We start from the raw sequence: 17,214 nt of genomic DNA, 5'->3' as shown, positions 1-17,214 counted from the left end.
TCAGTGTTTTACTAGAGTTAATCAAGAATTTTTCCCTGTGAACAATGTAAATGAAAATGTCCTTGACTTAAACAGAAAGTTTGTAGGTTTACAGGTAAACAACTTTTTCCTCTAAAGCTTCTATTACATATAAAATAGTTTTCTGTCAAGAGGAAAAATAAAAAGGTTTCAATCAGTTCTTTCACTGGGAATGTTTCTGTAAACACCATAAATATGCCTTTCCCTGTGTATGATTCTGATGACCTTTACAGATTTTTGAGACCTAGACGTGTACAATTTAATTGATGTAAACATACCCATATTTCTGTTTCTGTAACATAGATTGATCTCTTTGAGTATTGTTTTGGAATTGTGATTGCTGAGTTTATGGAAAGTGTAAGTCTGGGAGGTTGGGGGAGGTGGAGTGGAGACCAGAATTTGTAGGTGATAGTGAAACAAAAATGATTCAGGGGATGCTGTCTTACAGTGCTGGAATGGGCACAGAGATATCCCAAACCCTGCTTTTGATGGAAATTGAGCCCTGGGATGGGACACAGAAGCCTAAGAAAGAACACAGAATGCTATACATTTATTTAGTCATAGTCATGCACCTATATGTAAAATTGAACCTTCATGCAAATACACAGACATTTATTGTATTAGGATGGCATCTGGGAGCAACACTGTAGCCATGGCTGTGTTTTAAAATATGCTAAAATAGAGCGAAACTCTGGTAATTTTCTAAAAGTAGGGGTGCAATTGCTGTGAATTTAATTTTAAATGCCATGCCTACAATTTTAAATGTTGCTTCATTTCTCTTTGTAAATGCTTCATAAAATAGACATTGACTGAATAGTTTTCCTGGCAATCTGACCCTCCTTTGTTGACCAGTGAAGTAAAATATCAAAGCATCTTAGCCGGTGTACTATAGGTGTATTTACGACTATAAATCTCACTGAAAGTTCTGGGACGAGCCAGTGTGACCTGTATACTTGTTTTTTAAATGGGAAATAGGGTTATTTTAGCTATTACTCACTACAGGTGAAGGTATGTGCGCTAGTGGCTGCCAACAGAGATGTTCTTGTCAAATAAAATTTTCTCTAGTGCAGATTTTTTTTCCCCCAGATAAAATAAACTCAGTGGTCTAGTTAAAATCTTCCCTGTCAGTAGCTACACTTTTAGCAGAGGGAGGGTAGGCAGTTAAATTTTATACTACAGAGCTAAAACTTTTCTGTGCAGTGCTTGGCACATGAACTTTCCTGAACAGCAACTGCACTTCACCATAGCCTAACCTTACATAGGATGGGATGGATCTATAAGTGCAGGCTGGTGAGTGAATAAGATGCTAGTTGGCCAAAAGACACCAGCCTGTCAACAGTGTTTTATAAGAGGAGTGTCACAGGGTTCAAAAATCCACAGTGGTTCACTAGGTTAGGGAAGGGGGAGGGAGGGGGAGAATCATTATTCCCTCGTACACGCATAGTTCCCCAAAGTAGATCTATTATTGTCATGTTTGGTCTGCACCAACAGCTACGTAGTAGTTCATTTATATACTTGTAAGAAACACATGATATTTTTGTTAAGTGACTTAATAAGCAAGTCATCAGTTTGTTTACTGACTGTCAAGAAAGCAAGACAAGAGTATGGCTTCTGGAAACCTAGCACCAGTGCTCCAAGACATTGGAAAACTAAGCTTGCAAGCCTGGAAGAAAGGACTGATAGGAAAATCCTGCTGAGCACAGGTAGAACTTAGGTGAATTGTTTCTGTTTTGTTTGTTATGTTCATGTAAACCAGGCCCAAAGAAATTAAGTGGGGTGGGGAGATGGAGGAATTGTGCCATACCAAGTGGAATGCATTGCAGAGCCAGATGGTAATCTGAGAACAGCCAGGTCTGGTAAAATGATATACTCGAGCCTGCATAAGCATTACCAAACTCTAAAAAGTGAATATAGGTTTCCCTTGCCAACCACGGTTTTCCCAACCACAGTACTGAGTATCCACGCTTAATATTCTATATACCGTGTTGGCTACCATGGTATACAGCTTTGAGTAACCACAGTTTTCCATGGCCGCACATCAGGCTGCCACCTGCCATTTTTCCCATAAACCTTTTGTCTTGCCAACCATGGTTTTTCCAGGCACAGGAACTTTCAGGAACCTAACCCCAGCAGTTGGTGAGGGAAACCTGTAGTTTCTGTGGTTGAAGCAGTTGTTATGCATTATTATTACTATTATTAGTAATGCATATTATTACTGCTACTGATACTGGTCCTGTTGTTTTATTAGAGTAGCTATACAACTTGCCCTGCAAAAACCGTACTAAAGCTAAGCCCGGGAGTGTGACAGCTTCTCTCCCATCCCCAGGCATCTGCTTCTACCCTTACAACTACCCAGGCTCTATCACCTTCACTCTTCACCTCATCTAGGATGCCCAAGACAACATCCTTTGCGGTGAAAACACGCATCCCTACATGCATTCCAGGGCTGAAGAGCAAGTCCCCGGGGCAGAGCACTGAAAGTGAGAGAAATTGCCTTGAGCAACTAGGAGTCAGAGAAGAGGTTTGCAGGGCAGAGGTGGGCAGGGTTACAGGGGAGCTCAGCCCCTCATAAGAGAGAGCCCTCCTGTAAGATTTGAAAATCACTCACTCCAAGAAGCCACTTCAACAGCTTGGCGGCTTCGGGGGCCGGTTTAGTTGGGCAAGGAGCAGCACGAGCAGCCCTGGGCCGGGCCCCGGCGCCCGTTTAGCGCGCGTCCTCCGCAGAGCGGACACACACAGGAACGCGCGCGGCTGCCCGCGAGCCTTGGTGTCCCGGACGGGGCAGGGCTTGCGCCGTGCGGGGCGGGGGAAGGAGCCGGGAGGAGCCACTCGGGCCGGGCCGGGCCGGGCAAGTGGGGCAGCATGGCCGGGAGCGGGCGGGGGCCGGGGGAAGAGCTGCTGTCCTTCCAGGCCTTCCAGAGCAGGAGCCCGCTGGGGGCCCGCTACGGCGCGCGGGACAGCTGGCAGCGGGACTTCCGCCGGCTCCGAGGTAGCGCCGCGCGGGGAGGCGGCCGGGCGGGCGGGCCTCAGCTCCCCTCTGCAGCGCGCTCAGGCGGGACGGGCGCCGCGCCACCCTTCAGCCCGGGCACCTGCTCTGCCTCTGCCTGTCCCCCCTGGCAGCAGGGAGGGAAAGGGGAAGAAACTCAGTGTCGCGGGGGGAGCAGGGCAGGAGTCGTGGGCTTTCCCTTCTCAGACCCCTTTTAGGGGGTGGAAGCTGAGAGCCCTTTCCATTCTTGGCAGGAGCCTGTGGGAGGGGGTGTCAGGGAAGTGTTTCAAGAGGCTTTGTGGTCTAGAGGAAAAGGCAATCGGGACTCGTCCTAGAGATGCTCTCTTATTAGACCAACAGGTTTTAAAAAAAAAAAAAATAAAAAAAAAAATTTTTGGATTGCAAGCTTTCGGGCACAAACATCGGGCGTCGGAGACAACCTTGTAAAAGTTCTCCTGGGCAGAAAGGAAAGTTCATATTTGCTAGGATTTCACAGAGGAGTGGATACATTTTTATTTTATTTCTTTTAAAGAAATGATTCGTCGTCCAAGCCAAATCAAGTCCAAATCCGTGAGTCAGTCCAGAACCATAAGTGACCCAACAACCGGAAAACATACTCCACCCCCACTCGGGGCTTCAGATATTTCCAAAGTCTTTTGGTGGGGATCCGATATGTAGGCCCAAGCCCGGAGGCTTGAGGTTCGGGTGCCCCCAAGTTTCGCCTGCCCTCAGCCATACGGCCGCAGAAGCAAGCTAGGGAGGAGACTCCCATTTCCATAAAGTAGGCTTTAAGCCCCAACACTAAACCACACCAGAAGAACAGTTATCCCCGGGAACACTTAAGGAGAGCTGCCTTCTTGGACCCAGCTACATGGTGTTTCCCCTGTAGATGGAAAACTCCTCTGGGCAGGCAGTTCATAGCTGGCATGGAGCCTCTCGCCTCCTGTGAATGTCTGTGATGCTGCAAATTACCTTGAAACAAAGGCAGGACTTGGATCTCAGGGTTCAGGTGGTCACAGTTGCTTCCTGTGAAAATGTCAAGATTTCATTAAAAAAACTGGCTAAAATTCGATATCCTCCATGTATCAGGTATCCAAGTTGTAGCTGTATTGGTCTAGAGGAAAAGGCAGTCAGGACTCATAGTAGAAGTAATCTCTTTTATTACACCAACAAGATTTTTGCAAAAAAAAAAAAGAAAAAGCCTTTAATTGCAAGTTTTTGGGCACAAACACCCTTCATCAGGCATTAGAGAAAAGACTGTAAAAGTTCTCCTGGGTAGAAATGACAGTTCATACTTCGTAGGATTTCACAGAGGAGTCCATAGATGGAAAACTCCTCTGGGCAGTCAGTTCATACCCATATGAAGCCTCTCACGTCCTGTGAGGATCTGTGATGATGCAAATTACCTTGAAATGAAAGCAGGAGCAGGATCTCGGGTTTCAGGTGGTCACAGTTGCTTCCTGCTTGGGAAAATATGAAGATTTCATTTTAAAAAATGTGGCAAGGGGCTTTTTGGTGCTGGTGGGGTTACATGTGGTTTTTTTGCTGTAAAAGGATGCAGGAGGGGAGTGGGGGGAACCACACACAATGAGCAAACAGCAAGAATTTCCCCTTCATTAGGCAGGAAAATAGAAGCATAGAAAGGGCTGGAAGGGACCTTGGGAAAGAATCAAGTCCAACCCCCTGCTCCAAGCAGGACCATCCCCATCTACATCATTCCATTGTCTAGCAGGGTCTTAAAAACCTTTCAGGAGGGAGATTCCACAACCTCTCTGGGTAGCCTGTTCCAGTGTTGTACGACCCTCAGAGTTTTCCCCAAGATCTAACCTAAACTCCCCTTGTTGTAACTTGAGCCTGTGAAATAGAAGGGGACACAATAGTTGGGTAGACAGGTTTTTTTCCAGTTTCATAATCAAATCTCGCTTTCCTATACCTCTGGCCCAGTGTGATGAGCAGTAAGAATAAAGGGCATAAGAAAGTTATCTTCTTTTGCTAATAAGGCTATGCTTGCCCACGGTATTATGGCACCAGCATTTTTTCCGAAAAGTACAATGGCACTGGGATTATCAGAATGTAATATCAGCTCACATCCAATCCCATATGTGTTATCAAGTCAGTGTACTCTTTCCACCAGCAGAGTTTTCACCTTCTCACTCCTTTTCATCATGTCTCTGAAAATAAGTTGTACGTTGCTGATCAAGATCTGCCTTCAGTTCACAAGGCTGTTTTTAATAAAGGAGAAATTGTTTTTGTGATTCTGGTCCAGCACTCTGAAAGCTTTTGCCAGGTAGGATTTACAAAGGAAATGACTACTATTTATTCTATTTTGTTGTATTTATTAGTATATTATTATTGTTGTTGCTACTGTTAGTGATGCTGAATGATAAAATTGGCCTCCAAGAATAAAATGAAGGAGAGTGAAAAAGCAAAAGGGGTAATTTTGGAAAAGAGAAGGTTTCTAAAACTATTTTGAAGATTGAATCAGTTGGAATATTGGTAAAAGCTTGGTATCATCAGGTCTTTGTGTGACAAATACACTTGTACCAAGGTTTTGAAAAACTGCACTGGATCTTAGAACAGGGTCCTAAATCTCTTATTCTGATGTTTGAAAAAATAGCCTGCTTTTATCAAAAAACCTGTTGGAAGACAATTTACATCCTTAGGGCTGCCTGATTTCCGAATGCCACCAGGTGAATGGGACAAGCTCACTGACTGCAGAGTAGGTTGGACCTAGTATGCCCAAAAGCACTATGGAACAAGTACTTTACAATCTGTAGTAGCTGTACTTTTCATAGATTCATAGATTGTAAGAGGCTGGAAGAGACCTTGCAAGATCATTGGGTCCAGCCCTGGGTCCTTATCCACACTCAGCCTGTTCCTGTGCTCCTGTTTTGGATTCTTTGGCTCCTGACTTCTGGTACTAGCTTGACCATGGATATGGATTTTACTTTCTGGCTAGGATTTTGGCTTGGACTCTGGCTTTGACTCTCTTGAGCAGCCTTGGTCCCTCGTTTGGATTAGCCTCTGATGCAAGTACAGTACTTGTCAACCCCCTTGCTCCTCTAGACTGCCTGTGACTCACTTCTTACAAAACCAAAAACTCAGTGGTTCCCTTAAACTTCAATATTTGACAGTCAAGCCACATGTTTAGGCTGCTGATATTTTAATAAGCACTGTATACATGAACTTCTATACACGTGCGGAGTTCATTGCAGAAGTGGAGCATAAATCAGGAATTAGGAACCAAATTTTGTAGTCCTAATCAGGAATTAGGAACCAAACTTTCCACCTATATTTAAGAAAATCTTGGCCTAGATAGGCAGTTTTCTAAAACTCCAGCAGTGAGGTTTAAGTTGAGAAGAACAGGTATCTTTTTTCCCTAAGTATTAAATACAAGGGTTACAGATGGTTCAGTTGATTTATCACTTCAGATACAGTTGTGAAATTTGCAGTCGGAATGTGTTTTGTACTGGGATCAAACCCTGTGCTTTAGAAGTTAGATTTTTTAGTACAAAAAGCATTGTCTAAGTGCTTTTCTGTCTCTTGCTTCTTGTGGGGATGGACATGACACTGTCTAGAGCAGGGGTGGGCAAAGTGTGGCCTGCCAGCCAGATCAGTCCTGTGGCGGACTCCATTTCCAAGCAGCCCCTGCTTGAGTCGCTGTGTCTAGTTTCCATGGAGACCCTAGTAGTGCCCTGGATCTGGGAGGGGCATAAGAGGTGCCTGGGACGTGTGGGCAACAGATTGCAGTTCTGACCCAGCTCTGGACCATGCTGTCACTGCTGTGAGATGCCAGCCCCGGCCCCACCTCCCGGAGCAGCTCCTTACCTAGCTGCAAGTCCTGCTAGAACTGCTGGGGCCAGACTCCATGGGACCCCTGGTCTAGAGTATTGTTGTGTGGTTTTTTTCTCTCGAAACGTCCTTAAGTCCTCACCTAACTCAGCTGAATGCACAAAGGGAAGCAGATGTGGGGGCAAAGACTAAAGGGTGGAGAAGGTGGCATAAACCTCATTTCTACAAGGGTGTTTAAATGCCAGAGTATTTGGCTGGAAAATACCAACCACTTTCAGGAACATGTCAGGTAACTGGATTGAGTGCTGACTAGGAGTTTTTTGTTTCTAATAATTTTGTCATGTATATGTGAGTTCTGAGAGTACAGGTATAGGTGATGAAACGAACCTTCAGGATGTCATTCCCTTGCTGTCATGAATGTTACTGGGTTTTTCTTAGGAAGAAGTAAAAAGCTGCAGGAAATCTAAATCCCCCTGGATAAAGAAGTCTGTGAGCTGCTATTGCCAGGCAAAAGGGGGAAGGAAATCTAATTCCCTAATAATAAGGATGGGCGCATTGTTCTGGATATTAGGAGGCTGAAGGAACAGGTCAACAATGAAATGTATGAGACTGGGAATTGTGTCATTCCTAGAGGATAGTGACAAACCATGGACTCTGCATCTTATAGAAGCTTTTATGCCCATAGGATAAAACCTCAAGCAATAGAACTTGCTCCTGCACCACTGAGTTAGTATTTTTCCTTTTAGGCTGGCATTGATACCACATATTTTCATGGAATGCATAGCTGTAATCGTGGTGCCTTAACCAGCCTCATATTGTACGTGGTCCCCACCAAGCATGATTTGGTTGACAAAGAAACTCTAGATCAGGGGTGCCAACCTCATTCAGCCCCACAGGTCAGATGAGCGTCCCTTAGCTGGTCTGTGGGCTGGACCAGGACCAATCCTCTGGGGAGTAGCTGGGGTGCTGGGCTTAGCCCTGTGTGCCATATGCTGGCCCCACTGCTTGCTGTGCATGTGGCTTCCAGGGCCAGCACAGGGTGCTTTCACCTTGTGGCACCCTGCCAACTGGCCCTGTGTTCTGTCTCTGGGACCAGTGTGAGGCTGCATGGAGTGTGTGCCCCACATGCCACGTGTACTGGCCACATGTGCTGGCCCTGGGGCTTGCTGTGGCTGCAGTCCCCGGAGCTGTCATGTGGTATGTGGGCTGGACTCAGCACTGTACATGGCACCAAAGATCCAAGGTGTAGGCTTCATGTAGCACCCCAGACCAGCCCCCTGCAGTGCATGCAGTGTGGGGTACAGCCTGTGCTCCATATAGTGTGCGGGGCTGGGGCTGGTGCATTGGGTTGTGGGCCAGACGTGTGGGCTGGACCAGATCATATGGCTCTACAGGTATGCGGGCTGCATGTTTGGCATCCCTGCTTTACATGGTATCAGAAATTCACACTGGTATGTGGAGTCTGCATTTGACTGTGGCTTGAATGTTGGTTGTCTTCGGTGTAACTGCATTTGCAGTGTTGATGGAACGTCTTGGTGGAAGGCTACTTCAGTGGAGTCTGAGATCCAAGTAGAAACAAACCTTACATGGTGTCCAAATAACGGAGAGATTATGGAGCTCCAAACTACAAATAGGTATGGAACTTCCAGTTGCATCTGTAAATTATAATGAGCACGATGCACCCAAACTGGACTGGGGATTTCGTGCAAAAGAAACTCCACTTTCAAGTAGAGGGCCTGTCCAGGATCAGCAGCTGTATACAGTGGGCATGTCCACATGTGAGTTTACACCAGCTTAAATTTACTGTAAAGTACATTACTGCATAGTAAGCAGGAATAAGCCAGTGTCTACACATGCAGGCATTAAATCACTGTACAGTAAGGTGTCTACAAGTGTGCCACTCAAATTGACGTAATGGCCATATTTACCGCAGAGTACGGGCATGCATATGTAGATGCATGCCCTTACTGCGCAGCAATTTTGGTTACTATAAAGTAAATGTGCACATGTAGATGTGCCCAGTATGCTGGAAATCAGCAGCTGCTATCCCAAAAGGCAGTCCACAGTCAAATGCTGCTGCCTCAAGTGGACACCTTGGGGTGTAATGTGAAAGTTTTCCTTCACCATTACACTCGTTCTAAGGGATTCATTAAGGAATTAAAGAAAACAAAAAGTTTTCTGGCTCAGCCGTGGCCAAAATGGAAGAGAGAGGAAGCACTTTTTATTTTATTTTTAAATTCAGGAAGGCACTCAATCTGTGATGAGCCCTTCTACGTCTCTGGACAAGTAGGAAGAAAGAAAGCATGTTTGCAGATAGACTCAGGCAGGGATAAGAGCCTTGCCAGTGGTCTTTGGAGTAGGGAAGTAGATTACATCAAGATGAGTCTCCGGGCTTAAATCATTATTCTGAACTAAGGCATCTCACCTCATACCAAGCTCAGAGCCCTCTCCTGAGTACTTGGTTTCTGACAGACATCTACAGCTACAAGTGTTACAGCTACTGGCAAGTAGTTTGAATCCTTCTGCTTTCTAACTAGGTAGACTTGCGCTTTCAATAGGAAAAAGTTTAAAACATGCTGGCAAGCCTGTTTGAATCCCTTTCCTGCTCCCAGCAATAGGAATTGTTTGATTCTCTTCCCTACTTTTCTGATTTTCTCCTGTTAATTCCATTCAGGTTCATATGGCATTTATTTTTGTGACGCAAATTCGGTGAAGGCAGACTGGTATCTCTGCAGCTTTTCATTAGATTTGCATTGGATTGACACTCTTGTGGCACCCAATTGAAAAAAATCTCCCTGAAAGATTTTAATGTGGGCCTAGCAAAGGTCACGAAGTGTACTTTTGAAACACAGAGCTCCTGTGAGCTTAAGTTTCTTATGTGGAAAGTTGTTTTTTTAGTGGTGATGTCAGTTTACCAAATGAGTAAACTTCAAGCTCCAGTGCTTTATCCACTGGATTTTCCAAAATGGTGATCTGGAATAATTTAAGATTTCTTCTGAAGGTAAATGATGTCTTTGCTCTTCCATAATCAGCTTGCTTTCTTGCCAACAGTGCTATCCAGAAGTTTTTCCATACACAAAAAAGATTTAAAGGTCTTGGAGTTGCATCTGGTGTAGATAAAAGTACTCAAAGCATTTTCAACTCTCTATTATAATTCACATCACTTCCCTGTATGGTGTTGTCACCAAGTGGATTATATTGAAATGATTGACTGCATCCTGCAGTGCTATGATGTGATGGACCTAGACCAGAGGCAAGCAATTATTTGGGCCCACAGGCCACATAGGCAGTTTTGGGGAGATGCCGTGGGCTGGTCAGCACCCCTTCACCAATAGCCCAAAGTCCACGCGTACCCCCAACAGCACACAGTCCTAGCACATGACCCTGGCCCACCCAGCCCCTCCTTTCTAGGCAGCCCAGGCAATGGGAGTGGCTCCTGGCTACCACCGCCACTGGTCCCGGCCCTGTGATACTGGCAGGGATCTGTGTGCAGAGCCCCAACCCCAGCCCACCCTGTGCCCACTCTGGACTCAGCCTGGTGGAGTGGACCAGCTCTGGACCAGCTGGAACCTGTGCACATAGCCCCGGCCCCAGCCTACCCTGCACCTGCTCCGGACTGCCCAACCACACTGAGCAGTGGCAGTAGTAGTCAGGCAGAAGCTGCTGCTGGGCCTCGGGGGGGGAAAAGCGCAGATGGCAGTGGCTCCATCCAGCTGCTGCCACCACTAGCCCCAGCCCTATGGTACTGGCAGGGACTTGTGCACACAGTTGCACCCCCGGCCTGCCCTGCATCCGCTCTAGACTCGGCCCAGTGGAGTGGACCAGCTGTGGACCAGCCAGAGCCTGCGCGCACAGCCCCCCCCCCCCCCCCCCCACTGGGCCCTTCTTGCTGCAGCTGCCCAGAGCTCATGCCTGGGCTACCCTGCTGCTTCTCTCTCTCACCATCACCACCGCCTCCAGGCCACCCCGTGGGGCAGTGGTGGCAGTGCAGAGTAGCCACAGGGCAGCCCAGGAGCAGGCTCCAGGTGGCTACAACAAGAAGGGCATGGCAGCTGTGAGGGGGAGGGGCTACATTTCCCTGGTGCCAAGCAGCTGCTTGTGCCCAGCTGCCGCTGCTTAGCATGGGAGGGAGAGTCTGGAGCAGGTGCAGAGCAGACCAGGGTCGGGGCTATGTATGTGTGGGTTCTGGCTGATCCAGAGCAGGTCTGCTCCACTGGGTCATTCTGCTGGGCCAAGTCCGGAGTGGGTGTGGGGTGGGCTGGGGTCAGGACTGTGTGTGCAGATCCCTGCCAGTACCACAGGGCTGGGGCTAGTGGTGGCAGCAGCTGGAAGGAGCTACTGCCTTCTGAGCTGCCTAGAAATGCAGTCCTGCCGCAGAGCCACCCCAGCCCTTCTGCATGCCCAGAGGGCAGCAGGATGTGCCACAGGCCAGGTGGTGCAGGACCAAGGGACCCGCCACAGGCTGGACAGATTCCCTCTGTGGGTTGGATCTGGCTGGCAGGTCTTATCTTGCCCACCCCTGAGCTAGAAGGTCGTTTTGTCCAAAACTAGATAGCCTCTGTTTGCCTCCCTTTAGATCTTTTAGTCATCAAAGGTGTCTAGAAAGAACCAAGCGCTCCTCACTTCCTCTACCAGCAATTCACTACAGCTTGTACTTAGCCTTGTTGTGATATTTGAGTTCCATTTTCTCTGAACCTGTCTAGAACAGGAAAGCCTAAACTTTCTTTGTACCCCGAAGGTTTAGTATTTTTTTAATTCGCTCCTTATTTGTCAGTTTTTTAAGTCTTGTTTTTTGGAATTCTCATGCAGACATCCTATGAATTAAGCATCCTCCATAAGTACATCCATACACCTATGTGTATGCATAATATACGTTAAATAAAACCCCTTTGCCAGTTTGGATCAGTCCTTGTTGCCTGCTATATTTGTTCTTTAGTTTCTACTGAGAAGCTGTGTCCTCCGTTATCCTGGGTGATAGAAATCCTTTCTCAGAACTCAGTTCAGTCATCCATCATGCAGCTCATGCCTGTCTGGGTGCTAAGTTCTATGATTGTTTTTTTAAGGCTTTAAATGAGCAATTATGGACATGCTTTAATTAAAAGAAATAAATGGAATTTCTGAAACTGATCCCACATATGAGTGGATTTTTTTTCAAGAGGACTTACCTTTGGTCTAACTCTGCTCCTATTAAAGTTAAGGGAAATTTTACCATGGGCCCAAACCAAAGAAAAGTTAAACTGTATTACTGGAGTAGGTTTGAAAATCCTACCTGATGGTTTTGTGAGAAGATAAAAAGAGCTAATGTACTTTCTTGAATCAGCAGGGGTCTGTTATTCTTAACATGTCAGCCTTAAGTCTTGCCCTTTAAAACAAAGTTTAAGTTTGTACTTCAAGGACTGTTAACTGGCAGACTGAGTAATACTTTCTAAAAATATACATGGAGGCCATGAACCTGATCTCTCTAGTATAGGCAGGAGCGTACATGGCACCTGTGACCTTGTCTTTAATCTTATGAACTATATACACTTAGGTATAATATAGGATTGTAAATTTCCTTCTAGATACTGTTAGCTAAATCAACATTTTCTTTAGGACCTATTACTTGATAATAGGAATGAGCTTACTTTTGTTGAATAATGCTGTGATTTTTATCATAGCAAGACGAAAACATTCAGGTTGTAGCTTGTCATTCCAAAAAAAAAAAAGAGCATATATGTTATAACATATTGCATAACATACTGCACTTAATTGCAAAGTTTTTTGAAATTATTCCTTTGCTCCTGAGAATGCTTCTGTTGACTTCTATGAGGGTCTTGGAAGAACAAATGAGCAAAAGATGCATCCAAACATAAGAATGGACGAAGTGCTGAAGTGACTATCTGTTAAGGGATACTGATGTCTGATATCCCATGCCAAATCAGTAAAGAATGCCACTCGCTGTACCATATTTCAGTAAAAATAATGTGAAAAAAACATACATTAATAAAAGCAGTATGTGGCTTAATTTGTAATTTGGTACAGCTAATTACACACCAAGGAAACTGGTCCCTTAAGAATGAAGTTAGTCTTGAGCTGTTAATGCAATTGTTCTTTATTTCCTTGATATCCCGTGGCCACCCATAGAGGAATCGCTTACGTGTAAACACATTGGGCAGAATTCTGTCCACTTGGATGATGAAAATGCAGGTTGTGATCAACTGAGTTATCTAACTAAAGTGTAGTAGTGATTCTGTTACCAATGCTGGGTGAATAAGTGCTCCATTATAGAAATAGAACCTCTCTCCAGAAATGCATAGATGTCTCCCTATTCCTACGATGGGGGCACTTATACATCCAGAGAAAGTTAAATAATCAGTCCACTTTATTTAAGTCAGAGTTGATCACAAGCTGCACTTCAGTTGTCCACTAGGTAAAATAGAATTCTGCCCATTCTGTGACTTAATATATAACACAAATAATATTTGGGATGTTTTACCTTTGTTTCTCCAGGTAATGATTTTAGCATTTTATCTTTGCAGTTATCCTAGAAATAAGAGAAGTCATTCTTCTCAAGGCAACAATATAAATTCTCCATAGATCTGTTGCCAAGGGTCATTGAATAAGTAGTTTCAGTTTTGACTTTTGAAAGAATAATGATATCTCTTTCACAGACTTAGGATCACATAATATATTAGTTAAAATCAAGAATTTCTGAGTGTATTGTTCTGTGCAAATGCAGTGTGATCTTATAAGCAATGGGATATTGAGATCTCTGGGGAAAATAAAAAACTGGAAAAATGACTGTAGATTATGAGGTATACAGGGGGTGAGGAATTGTGCTTATGTGTTGTTTTTCAAGCGCAGGTGCTGCCTCAGTTATTTTCCCTTCTGATGTAATAATTTAGCCATCTGGTCAAACCAGAAAATCCACCAGATCATTTTATTCTTATGGTCTGAGCTATGTTTTAACTTCAAAATCACTTAATTGTCCAAAAGGGCAAAGATTAAGTTATTTTGCTGTCTGATAAAAGAAAATTATTGTTTCTGAGCAGTTTTGTAATATTTTCTGCTTATTGGCTGAGCAGGTAAACTAGTGTATTTGCTGGATTCTTCATTGTTTTGTTGGCTGAAACCTGGTGACTACACCCCTCTTGAACAATAACTTGTGCTGTTTGTTAACTTCTGTGGGTGAAACCAAGTCAACAATATTCAAGTCTCAACATGCAAGTAAAGATTAGCTTGATAATCAGCAGTAAGAGAATTTTGACTAATTTAATTATTTCCCAACTCTAAATACACTTTGTGAGTATTGTATAATATCAAGAACTTAGACTTTCTGTGATACTGATCCCCTCAGACCAATCCCAATAAGAGTGCTGAGAAGGATTATGATTTTTGAAAACGTAAATGCCTTCACTGGTGCGATGGATTGAGCATGTAGGTGTATTCCACTGCTCCCTTCTTCTGTCCTGGTGCAGTGAACATGTTGCACTGGGTGGTGGATAGTGTCATACTCATGGTTACACTGGTGGTCTCTGTCCTTCCTACCTCAAGCACAGCAAAATATTTGCAAGCAATATCTTGTATGATATTATTTGGTGGAAGGTCAGACTTTCTATAATTGTTTTGGAGGTACAGATCAAATCACCAATTGTGATAGGATCATTTGGTGAACATTTTTTATACTTGAGTGCTGTCCATTAAGCACTTAATTTAGTCATCTGTATAAGAGTATCTTGAGTTGGGGAGATTCATCACAGAAGTCATGGCTGTTACAGGGAATCAAACTACATATTTAGGTGCATAGCATTAGCCATCCAACATTCTGTATTCTTATGCTATACTATACTAAGATCTCTAAAAGGGATATGTGTGTGTGTGTGTGTGTATACATACATACACACACACACACACACATATATATATATAGAGAGAGAGAGAGAGAGAGAGAGAGAGAGAGAGAGAGACATAGTAATGTCTACCTTGATACATAGGGTATAGAAACACTAACAAACAGAAAGCCTTTTAATTAGCCAAGTTAAGTAGAAGCTGCTGTCTTACTGTATCGTTCCCTGAACAAATGTAGTTTCTACCACATGTACTTTCCTTCAAACACTTATTCTTGCTACTTAATTTTACATTTCACTGTTTTACTTAGGCAGACAAGGTTCCTTGGGTGAATTTGATATCTTTTATTAGACCAACCCAAATGGTTGGAGAATAGTTATTAAGCAAGCTTTCGGGTTCAAAAACCCTTCGTCAGGCTAAGGAAGCTGCAGCAGTTGGTGTGTGCTCTTCCTGGGTGGAATTTGTTTTACTTACACATTTTCAATTTTGCTTTTATGTTTTAACTTCTGTACTGTTGCCAGGGGATAGCCCCATGTGTAAGGCAGGTGTTTTCTCACCAGTGTAGATCTATGCACATGTGTACTGGATGGCACTGAACAAAGTAGGTATCTTTGATCTTTCAAAAAAAGATATGATAAAAATTACTAATCCACAGATATGTCATGAATTTCCAGACAATCAGATACTCTGGTTTTCTGCTTTAAGTGGAATTACCCTGGACTGAGATCAGAATGTAGCAGGCAAAACTCCTGCTATTTCAATCAACTCTTCTAATTATTTGTTATCCTAGTGCCTGCCTCCTGCTAGTTGCTCTCCAAGACCTTCATGGAGTAGTGGTGTCTGCTCCATCTGTTTGAAGACTATATAGACAAGTACAGAGATAGGGGGAGGGGCAAAGTATAGACCAGTCAGCTTGGTTCACTGTCTAACATGGTAGAAATGGTTCTTTTTGAGAAATTAATAAATGAATGGACAAGAGTGGGAACATGTATTGCCGAGAGGCTGCTAGGGAAGATGTGAAGCTTGAAAATGGAAGATATTGAAGCAAGAACATACAGAGTGTTTTAAGGTCAGCCATTTATTGCAGAGATATTTAAGCACCAGCTACTTTAGTGTACAATATGGATATTTTACTTGAATTAACATTTTTAATAATAGTTTTAGCAATCTTTTGTATTTCACTGCTATTGCTGGTTAATAACACAGCTGTTTACAAAGGGAACTAAAAATGTTTTTATGAATAATGAGTCAGTCTGGTGCTAGCATCTGTTTTATCATGCTTTTGGAATTACTGTTGACTGCAAAATATGATCAGGCTATTGTTCTGTCCTTCCCCATATCTTCCTCCTGCTGCAAACCAGTGGTCTGTAATATACTTGTTTTGGGGCTGCTACCCTAAATAATCACGATAGAATGATCGCTCTCAGTAATGACAGAAATGGCAGGTTTTTATCTGATGTGTGGAATCTGGGTCTTTTAAAGCTAACAGATAGTTCTTGTTTTGGGGAATTGTTACCTCCCCCAGACTTTTCTGTTTCTTACTAAGTTATATTGGTTTACTTTTTCTCATTCTATTTAGAAGCCAAGGAAATGTGTTATTTAAAAGGTGAGGTTTCAGTGTTCGCTCAGGTAAGACCTTTGGGCAACAGGATCTAAAACACTTTCAGAGCATCTCAGGAACAGCGTTAATGCAATGAGTTCTTTTTGTCAGTGCTGGATTCCCATGGAAAAAAGACCTAGGTATGTGATCCTTTGGTGTCATGCATACATGGGATAGGAGGCAATTCTGTTACCTTCTATCTACCAAATTCACCTTTACTTATAATACAGCTAGCATTGGATCTTACTTCACTGGAGGCACAAAATGGCAATAGTTCATTTCAGCAAACATGAAGTGAATTCATTCTGTGAGATGCCATTTTATTAGTGTGGGCCTAAAGGATACTGAATGCTGCTGTTCATACCCCAGTAAAGTAAGGGAACAGCCAGAGCTACATGTTCATGTTAAGGTATGGCCGGAACAAGAATACAATTGGAACATCTCTCTACTATCTGGGGAAGAAATTGAAGGCCCCAAACCAACTCCTTATTATGCTCTTGCTCCCATGTGTAAAAGTCATATAAGAAATGCTCTGGTATAACTTGTTTGGGTAATTGTAGTATCAGTAATGCTCTGATGGACAGGCCTTTGTGTATGCACACTTGCTCTTCTAATGAACAATGGTTATTGGCTGCGCCATTAATTTTTCTAGCAACTTGTTAAGCAGAGGCCTGTGATAAGAGAACCGCTCACTTTAATTTTATTTGTACTTCTCAATAATCCCTTCTAATGTGAAATCTTGAGTGAATTCTTGCCCAACAGTATTTCTAAAAAACATGTGTGATGATGTATATCTGCCTTTTAAAACAGAGAAGTATATGAAGTAATTTATTCAACTTCCCCTTCTCCTTCTTCCCCCCACCCCCATGCTTTGACAATACATTTGTAGGACAAATCAACAAAATCAGCAAAATGAAAAGTGTGTAAACTACAGAGCAGGACAGAGGGTTAACTTTTATTGCTTGCCAAAGGTCCTTACTACACATTAATT

General features: G+C 43.7%; 1 protein-coding gene across 3 annotated transcripts in view; it reads left to right on the top strand.

The window, feature by feature from the left end:
• The first annotated feature begins 2,865 nt into the window (after window positions 1-2,865).
• Window positions 2,866-17,214, top strand: part of MOCOS (molybdenum cofactor sulfurase) — a 416,196-nt gene continuing 401,847 nt past the window's right edge. For all 3 annotated transcript variants that reach the window (XM_019485741.2, XM_019485749.2, XM_014602528.2), the window contains exon 1: window positions 2,866-3,007. In XM_019485741.2, the coding sequence (XP_019341286.1) occupies window positions 2,881-3,007 (127 nt within the window). In that variant the 5' untranslated portion in view covers window positions 2,866-2,880. The remainder of the gene's footprint in view (window positions 3,008-17,214) is intronic.

The sequence above is a fragment of the Alligator mississippiensis genome, chromosome 5, assembly GCF_030867095.1.
Source record: "Alligator mississippiensis isolate rAllMis1 chromosome 5, rAllMis1, whole genome shotgun sequence".
Taxonomy (NCBI): Eukaryota; Metazoa; Chordata; order Crocodylia; family Alligatoridae; genus Alligator; species Alligator mississippiensis.
The sequence above is the reverse complement of the archived record's forward strand: the minus strand, read 5'-3'. Positions and strand labels throughout refer to the sequence as shown.